Below are 9,521 nucleotides of genomic sequence, written 5' to 3'. Positions count from 1 at the left end.
AAAAAAAAAAAAAGAGAGAGAGAGAAGCGTCTCTGGTTTATTCCATGGCTTTGAGTTGTAAAAGCAGAGAGACATGGTTCTATATGTCCTGGATATGAGTAAGCATAAAATAAAGTCAGAATTATGTTATTGAGTAAACAGACATAATGCACATAAGGAAGATTGAGTAGAGGGGGAACTCAGAAGCTTTCCCATAGTCCAGGGACATCAGGGCAAAAGGGAAGGTCATGTCTGCTATAAGCACAGTGAGGAAAGTGCTTTGACTGCTGACACTGCTGTGCAGAAAATCATGCTTACTTTTCATGGAATCAATCACCAGATGGAAAGCTTAGATGTGTAATTTACATTTTCTTATGAATTCAGAGTTCTAAGGGGATATATTATAGTTTATCTGACTCTACCTGGTAGATCAGCACTAGCAGTTTGGTGAGTACTGTGACTTTTGTTGCAGTGTCCCATCCAATTATATTGTACTACATCATGTCTTTGTATTATAGTTTCCCTCTTGGAAATATTTTTCTTTGTGAAGCACCCATGAAGTTGAGTTTTTTTAGATTGTTGCCAAAATTTTATGTCACAGCACAGAATGGTTCCTGTAAAATACATGCTAACATCCAATGATGTTTTTTTTTTTTTTTAACTCAGGTTTGTTGTTCATGGTTTGGAAACTGGAGAGCAGTATGTTTTCCGTGTGAAAGCTGTAAACGCTGTTGGAGTCAGTGAAAACTCACAGGAGTCAGAGGCTATAATGGTACAGGCAGCCCTTAGTAAGTATGATTCTGTGTGACTCAGTTTCTTATTCTTGGCAGAGTTACATATTTTCAGCAATCAACTCCTTTGGTCAAATTTGCTAAAACAGTACATTTTGCAGCCATTGAACTCATCCCTTTAGTTTATGCTCTGGAATGTAGCTGTTCCAGAGAAAAGACACTGTTAAAAAAAAAGTTATTCATAATACCTTTGAAATATTGGTTCAGATTCATTGTAATGACTAGGTTGTCTTCTGCTCCTCAGCTGTAACAAAGAAACTGAATCTTCATTAAGTTAGACAAGTAGCTTCTGGGTGATTTGGAGTGGTAACAACCAGTTTAGCACAGAATCTGCTCCATTTAGAAGAGTTTCAGGAAACTTTATTACTGTGTATCTGGACCAAATAGAAATTTGTCTTTGGCTGCTCCAGGCTGGAGCACAATTTACCTTCTCTGATACTTTGCAAACAAAATTTCAGTGTAAGAGCAATACATTGTGCAACCATCAGTGGGGAATGATACATACTGAGTGAAAAGCTGGATAACTGTCTAGAACAAAAAGTGCATAGATCTAGGCTACTATAGTCCAATTTTAATTTCTGCACAATTGCAATTTTTTACTGAAAAATTTAAAGTAGAACACCTTTTCCCTACCTGAATGGTTTCCACCTTTTGGCAAAGAAGATAAATAGGTATACTTCTCAAAAATAATCCTCTAAAAGTTTTATAATTCAGAATGGTTGTTAGAAGATAAATTTGGATGAGATGATGCTGACAAACTTGCCCTATTGATTTTTTTAGGACGAAGTGTGTCTCATATGGGTAGGTGTTGCACAGACACCTGTACATCTGTCACTCCAATGTTGTAAATGCACTTGCATGTTTCATTTTGTCACTATGTATTTTGAAGGTGAGGGTTGCATGGAATGCGTCACCAAACACAGAGCACATGGATCTTACACACACTTAATGGGTTGGACTTTTATCCATTTCAGTAGTCTTAACAGGAATTTAGAGGACTGTTTATAGGTGACTTGCATTAGCATGTACAGAATCTTTGAGTAGTATTATTTTTAAGAGCATTTATAGGCATTTGCTCTAGTTATTATTTACCAAGCAGCGGTAATAATTGCAAAGGTCATGTTTCATGGCCTCTAATACCACCTTTCAAGAAAAAAAGAACAAAAGGCTGGTTCTGCTGACTACTATCTGTGTTCATGGCGGTCACTAGTACAGCTGCGTGATCGGGAGCAGTATTAAGGGCCTCTGCCAACATATTCTCTTCTGAACAAGACAAGTCACCTTCTCTCAACTTACGCTGGCGATTCAGCTGAAAATACCGGAGGACCCTTAGAAGCAGGAGCTTACCCTGCACTGGATGCAGCACGACAGGGTCAAGAAAGAGTGATCATCAGGCAGACTTTCATGCACAGGTGACAAATAAAAAACAGTGCTTGCTAGGAGCACTCTTTGCTAGCAGTAGGGCTGTAAAGAGCTCAGGAAAACAGTTTTCATCTCTGGGAAGATGCCTGCATGACATTTCTGTTTCTGCTACAGATGACAGTAAACTCATGCAGGTAAACTCATGATGGAAATGTCTTTTCTGCCTCAACATAGGCTCAGCTAGTGGAAGTCTAATTATTTTCTATTCCTTACAGGGCAGAGAGCACTCTCTGTATGAAGCAGGCATATAATATGTGAATTCACTCAATTTCATAGCCTTTTTTTTTTTTTTTCTTTTTTCTTTATTTGTGTGATCCTTATTGTATTCCCAAAGTATTTAGCAGCTTATTTGTTTCTTAGCAGGAAAAGATCTTCCAATCCATTTCAATCTTCTAGCATAGTATTTGGCCTGGAGACACTTTTGCTGGTGTTACCTTTTCCATACCAGAAACCATATATTCCTTCTTGTCACCTCCTGAGAAGGCAGCACTATAGGAAGATGTTTCAGAAGCTTTCACAGTTATGTTTGGAAAGAAAAAGAATGTTGATTACCAGCCTTACAACTACTTTGTTACCAGTATGCAACTGATATCAGTGTGCTACAGAAAACAAAGCCAAAAAATGCTAAACGGCTTCTACACTGTAGTGTTTTAGACTGTACTCTAACTTTCAGGATGCTTAATTTCCTTATAGCTTGTCCATCATATCCTCATGGTATCACACTTCTGAACTGTGATGGTCATTCAATGACCCTTGGCTGGAAAGCACCAAAGTACAGTGGAGGTTCACCAATCCTTGGTTATTATATGGACAAACGTGAAGCTAAACATCAAAACTGGCATGAAGTCAATCCTTCCCTTATTACCCAGACGATTTATACGGTTGGTACTTTTTAATTTTTTTTTTTATTTATTTTTCTGGAGTTGGTTTGTACTATTTCTTTGCTTTTAGTGAAGGCCTACTTTCTTGCAGAGAAAATCTTTAAATACTTACTACAACAAAAATAGGCTCTTCCATCATATATTTTGAAGTACAACAAGACTAAAAACTGGGGTAGAGGATCAGTGAAATCCCCTGATCTGAAATTCTAAGAACAATAAGGCTATTCAGATGAGGAAGTCTCTCTCTCTCTCGAGGGGGTGGGGGAGAGGCGAGTACACAGTTCTGTTCCGTGTGGGTCCTGCCCTGAACCCCTTTTTACACGGAACGAGGACATCTTCCATCATATATTTTGAAGTACAACAAGACTAAAAACTGGGGTAGAGGATCAGTGAAATCCCCTGATCTGAAATTCTAAGAACAATAAGGCTATTCAGATGAGGAAATTTTTGAGGAAAAAGGTTTGAAGCACATTTTTCACAAAGAACAAGATGAGCTATAAAATGCTTCATAAACTATATTCATTAATGAGTACTATATGTATCACCACTGTAATAACATGCAGAGAAGGGATGGAAGCATTTAGCACGACAGATGACTGTGCTGTCTGTAGAACTGGAGACTTGTAAATGAAATGGAGATGGGCTGAGAAAAAATGTAACTGTCCCTGTTCTTACTCTCAAAATCTGCCTTCAGCTGGAAAGGGAAGTATATTAATAAACCCAGCATAATGCCTCATTGCCTCCTTTCCAAAGTACCAGAGTGATGATTTTAGTTTTGAAAGAAATTACTTCTGGTTGCACTTACAATGTATTCAATATTTCTTAAAAGAGGAAAGATTTAATGTGAACTTCCATGAAGAAAGCTTAGGAAGATAGAATATAGCAAGTAATTAATCAATCTGATGCTTGTTAAAATAAGTTAAACAACCAGATTTTATTCCCAAATGCTTCTGAAAAAGTCTGCAAGTCTCGCTGTCTGCAAGTCAGCACATTTCCTATAAATCTCAGTGCACAAGTAAGTCTTTAGCAGATATTTAACACTAAAGTAAAAATTAGGGATACAGATGAGCTCAGGAGGAATGTTTTATGCACAGAAGACAGCTGGTAACACTCGGCTGTGAGAGTTTGTAACTGGCATCTCTAACATAGCAGATGGAGCATGGAAGCTGAGAAGTTAAAAAGGATGGGTAGAATAGGCATGAAATGACAATTCTAAGCAACACTTTCCAGATTGTTTTTTTTTAATGCTTTTATAAAATAATGAGTAATGCAAACTAATGGAAACCATACAGGGTTTAATTAGTTGGGTATTTAAATCTCAGTCTTGCCAGTAACTGTATTTGTACCTGAAGGTGTATCTTCTTATGTTATTCTGAGTGAGTGGAATCTGAAATACTGAAGGGAAATAAAAGCAAGACAGCTTTTAGTAGCATAGAATATTTTATGACATACTACAAGCAGAGAGGGCCCTGAGATATACACTACAGCACTGGGAAATTACTACAGGTTTAACCCTCTTTGATTAAGTAATCCTATAGGAACACCACAAATATTGTTACCCTTAAAACCCCAGGATTTCATAGCCATTTTTACGGGCTGAGCTGTTATTCTTTCTTGTGAATCACATCATATAGCTTTCCATCTTCAGGATATTCTATCTAAATTGTATTAGGACCTGATTTTTCCTAGTTTACATTGTTTGTTGGGTCTTACATTTGATGCTACCTTATCATATGTTTGTCACCATCCCATCACATTTTTGTTATCATTAAAGAAATCACACCAAGATCCTTTTTTTTTCAATCCCACATTTTCCCAGACAATATAGTTATGCTTTATTTATTCATGAAAATCTAAAAATGTCCAGTTTCTCCACTAGAAGTACTACCCTCAGCTGCCTCTTTCTCTTGAGACATAAGATTAAATATAGCTTTGGGAAAATTAGGCAGAGAACTGAGGTGTAGAAGACTTGTTTTTTGTATTTAGGTGGTCTGGAAGAGGAAGATGGAAGAGGGTTGCCACCACGGGGCTCTCAGAATGTCGAGAAGTTTATGCCTAAATAGCTTTTCTACCTTGACCTCAAAATCTGAGCTAGGGATGTGATGATGGATTTATTAGATTAGTTAGGGTTCATTGATCAGGGACGTTTGCAGCAGTATAGATTCTGGTCATCTCATTTCCTGTACTTACTTCCTCACTTTGTAATGATTGTTAATATTATGAAAAAGACACATATCAAGCCAGAAAAAATTATCGAGAGACTATTTCCCAGAGTTTTATTAGCACACTCTGGCACTAATTAGATTGGCTTTTCCTTTAGCTTCCTGTTGTTTTTCTTTCTTCCCTGGCCCGTCCACTACGGCCTCTTTAGACCAAAACACTATTTGGACTCTTGCTTAAGTGAACGGCTTATGAATAATCATTACAAAAAAAATACAAGAAGGTATTTTGTGTTAGAACACACACCCATAAGTATCTGCTAGTGGTCATTGACTGAGTGGGCTACCCTGGATGTTTGCTTTCACCTTTGAAATCCTTTCACGCCAGTACATCGAGTACTGTTATTCCTAGAATGATGGGGCTAAAACATAGAAGTACAATAGAGATCTATGCACTGTATTTAGTTTAAGAGTAAAATTTTCCAATTACATCCTTCCAGTACTCCATCACACCAGAAAGGCCTGATAATTAATTAACTAATGCTTATTTTTAAGTATTTAATTTATTAAAAGAACATAAGTCATGGCTTTTGATGTATTGAATTGTTTTCTCAAACAGGTAGAGGATCTGACAGAAGATGCCTTCTATGAATTCAAGGTTGCTGCTGTAAATCTGGTTGGAATAGGTCAACCTTCAGATCCCAGTGAGCATTTTAAGTGTAAAGCTTGGACAATGCCAGAACCTGGTAAGTCTATTAGTTTCTCGTGAATTTCAATTCAGTATAACCTCCTTAAAACACAGTTAGTGTGATGTTCCAGCCAAACTCTGCTGGCTGTCTTTTGGTTAATTTCTGCCATATTACCTGTTGAGAATGCCATTGTTTCCAAGATCTCCTGGTAAAAGCTACCTACACATCCCCACAGATGATATTGAATGTCCTGGGAAGTGAGTGACCTTTACTTAGTCTACTGAGTGTCTCCTTTCACTGCCCACATCAGCTCTGTGCAGAAAGTCTTCAACCTTTAGTCTATGATTTTATCTCTATCAACTTTTTATCCCCAGCCTTACAAGCTCCACTTCACACTCACCACCTGTACAAAGTATAGGCATTTCTGCCCCATAAATGCAGTCTATTAAGAACATTCCTGGAGTTTCAGACTCCAAAACTATGTTTTTTTGGTCATAAATAAGACAGAGCAGGGGCATGTTTCTTAACATAGAAGGAAGTAGCATAGTGTAGCTCACACTTTACAGCTAAAGTCTCCCAGTCTCAACTGCAGTGCCCTTATTCATGTGTTCCCTCTAGACTGTACCTAGGTGTGACCTGCGAGATAATTACTAGTCAGGAGTTGGAATAAATATACTAACAAACATACAGTAGGAATGACTCTGTGCTAGTATTCAAACCTGTGTTTAGTTTGTCTGTAGTTTAGTAATGTAGATGTAGCTGAAGACTGTTAATTGCAATGCTAACTCTGTAGGAAATATTACATAAGAAGTATTGTGAATTCAGAATCTCCAGTGAAAGAAAGCTCAACTTTGGTCTACCTCATGTGATCATATAAATTTATGCCAAATGTTAGACACCTAGGAAATTTGTTCTCCTCAGTAATGCTCCAGTTCTGTAAATAAGTTGTGAAAGGTTTTTTGAAGACCTGTTCTGCTTACTTTACAACACCCTCAATCATAGCAAGGAACAATTTTGCTGAAGCCATTTCTATTATCTAGTAATGATTTGCCTAGGCAAAATGTGTCACAGTACAGCCCATAGTGAAAACACAGGCACCTATCATTTGAATAAATTTCTACCTTCTTTGTCCCCAAATGCTGTAAAATAATGCTGTGTTGTTAAATAGAATTCTATTTACAACATTGATCTTTGGTATGTAATTAAGGATCCATTCTAATACTTGTTTATGTTGTCAGGACCTGTCTGACACTTATACACATCTGTTTCATGTCTGAATGTTCATGCAGTTATTTTCTCAGTAAAGAAAAAAGAAATTAAAATCCAAGCCCTAAATCTGGTTTTGTAAAAGTGTTGGAATTTTTAGTGATTTCAAAAAGGCACAATTAGCTTCAGGCAACAGGAAAATTTCAGTTTTCTTTTCTGTGCTTTATGGACGAAGTAATTCTTGCCTGGAACAAGAAACAATTCAGTAAGATCATGGAATAATTTACTAGGAAAAAATCTTAAGTGTCATCTAATTCAACTGCTTGCTCACACACAGCATCAGCTATACCTATTTTATTGACAGGGGTTTGTCTAATCCATCCTTAAAACTGTCACCCATGAAAAAAATGCAGGTTCTTTGGACAACATCTATTACTAATCTTGCTACAGCTATAGTTTGAAAGTTTTTCTAATATTCTTGGATCTTTCTTCCTGCAATTTAAACCTGTTTGCTTCTTGTCCTGTCCACCAAGGGTATGAAGAAAAGCTTATTCCTTTCCTCTTTGCAAGTTTTCTATATGTTTAAAGACTTTATCAAACCCATAGCTTCCCCATAAATTGACAAAATCCAGGTCATGAATCCTTCCCCTGAGATTGTGTATTCCATATCTTTAAATAAACATACCGTTTGAACTTTTTCTATTTGGTTCCTATCTTTCCTGAATGGCAGTGCACAAACCAGACACATTATTTCAAATAAAGGTTTTTCAATGCTGATCAGAGATGTGGTAACCACACCTCCTACAATTATATGCCTGCTTAAAAATCTCTTTCTGTTTGTCTTTAAAAAAAAATCATTGCATTGTTATGCTAAATTCCAAGTTTACTTCTTTTTAATTACCAGATCTTCTTCTGTAAAACTGCTTTGTTTTGAGAGAGTTGTTCTCCATATTTTCTAGCTAAATTCTTCTGAATTCATAAATCTTACTTTCTGGATTTAATGCCATGTCAAAGCTGTAAATAACAAAGTGTTTAATCTCCTGACATTAACTCCCTTTGTGTTAATTAGATTTTTTTATAATCTCATAACATTTAGTATAAACGCATCATCAGTGAAATAACTGTTTCCCTTAAAGGATCTGTGATTTATACTCTATAGTGCTTTCAAATGTCAGTGAAATTGCCAGTATGTAAACAACTGAAAAGTATCCTTCATTTTAATTTTTATATAAAGAAATAAAATAAAAGACACTTTCAGGAAATGAAGAGAGTGAAACTTCCATTTTCATAATGAACAATCTGACCTTTCTAGCCCTCAGCTGATCACACTGTACTCATTAGGAAACTAGTTGAACAGAGAGTATTGCATTCTTCCTGCTTAAAACAATAACCACAAAACCCCAACCTCCTTATCCCCTTCCCTGATCACCAAACCTCTTAAAAGAGTTCACAAGCCTTTTTTAGAAAAGTTTTTAAAATATGCCTTAACAATAATGAAAAGAAATAATTGAGATTTAAGACTGGAAGAAAGAGTTTGAACCTCTTCTTCAACTTAATAAAGATAGTGAAGACTAATGTAATATGACTGCAATATACTCCCAGTGCCAACTAAATATTCTTCCCCTTTTGATATGGAAGGGAGGTTTCCTTAGAAAGGCCAAAACCCCTTGCAGGATTTCCAGCGTGAGTGATGGAGTCCTTGCCCAGAGCCCATAATTATTTCATCCTTTTGCAGAACTCTAGTCTTGGGTATCTCTGTGAGCCTCTATGAGTTAGCAATGATAGCTAATGAATTATTTTACACGACTTAAAAAAAAAAGAAATGTCTGTGGTCTCAGAATAGAACATAGTTCATTACATATTTTCTTCTACTGTCTTGATTTCTAGCAGATTCATCTGCCAGTGGAATTTTAATTATCTGTCTATATATAGACGTTTAGGTTGGGATTTTTAAAGACACCTGAGATAAGGCTTTAGACTCCTTGAAAATTACAGTCTTTCCATGAGTCATAGAATCATAGAATCATAGACTGTCTGGGCTGGAAGGGACTTCCAAGGTCATCTAGTCCAAACCCCCCCCCAATAAGCAGGGACATCTCAAACTAGATCAAGTTACTCAAAGCTTCATCTAGCCTGATCAATAGATCTCTGATGAGATATCTATTATTTATTGTTACAAGGTCTGCATCAGGTACTTAAATGTTTCTCTTCTGAAATGTGCTTATCCACTATGGAGAAACACTTTTCTACTCTTTTTTTGCTGTATATCTGCTGAATATCATCCTTTACAAATTTCATTTTCCTTCATCACTGGTTAACATCACATAGGCTGGAAGGGCAACCATGTTTATTTGTAAGGTTTCTTTATTTTTCTTTATTTTTAATGGTTAGATG

At 36.5% G+C, this 9,521-nt stretch overlaps 1 protein-coding gene across 1 annotated transcript in view; it reads left to right on the top strand.

Annotated features, from left to right (window-relative positions):
• Positions 1-640: 640 nt before the first annotated feature.
• MYOM2 (myomesin 2) overlaps positions 641-9,521 on the top strand; it is a 37,847-nt gene continuing 28,966 nt past the window's right edge. Inside the window, exons 1-3 of the mRNA XM_008942159.1 lie at positions 641-767; positions 2,886-3,073; positions 5,852-5,978. Coding sequence (XP_008940407.1) covers positions 749-767; positions 2,886-3,073; positions 5,852-5,978 — 334 coding nt within the window. The 5' untranslated portion in view covers positions 641-748. The remainder of the gene's footprint in view (positions 768-2,885; positions 3,074-5,851; positions 5,979-9,521) is intronic.

This window comes from Merops nubicus, unplaced genomic scaffold, assembly GCF_000691845.1.
Source record: "Merops nubicus isolate BGI_N331 unplaced genomic scaffold, ASM69184v1 scaffold5916, whole genome shotgun sequence".
NCBI lineage: Eukaryota > Metazoa > Chordata > Aves > Coraciiformes > Meropidae > Merops > Merops nubicus.
Note: the sequence above shows the minus strand (reverse complement) of the source record. Positions and strands in the feature narration are given on the sequence as shown.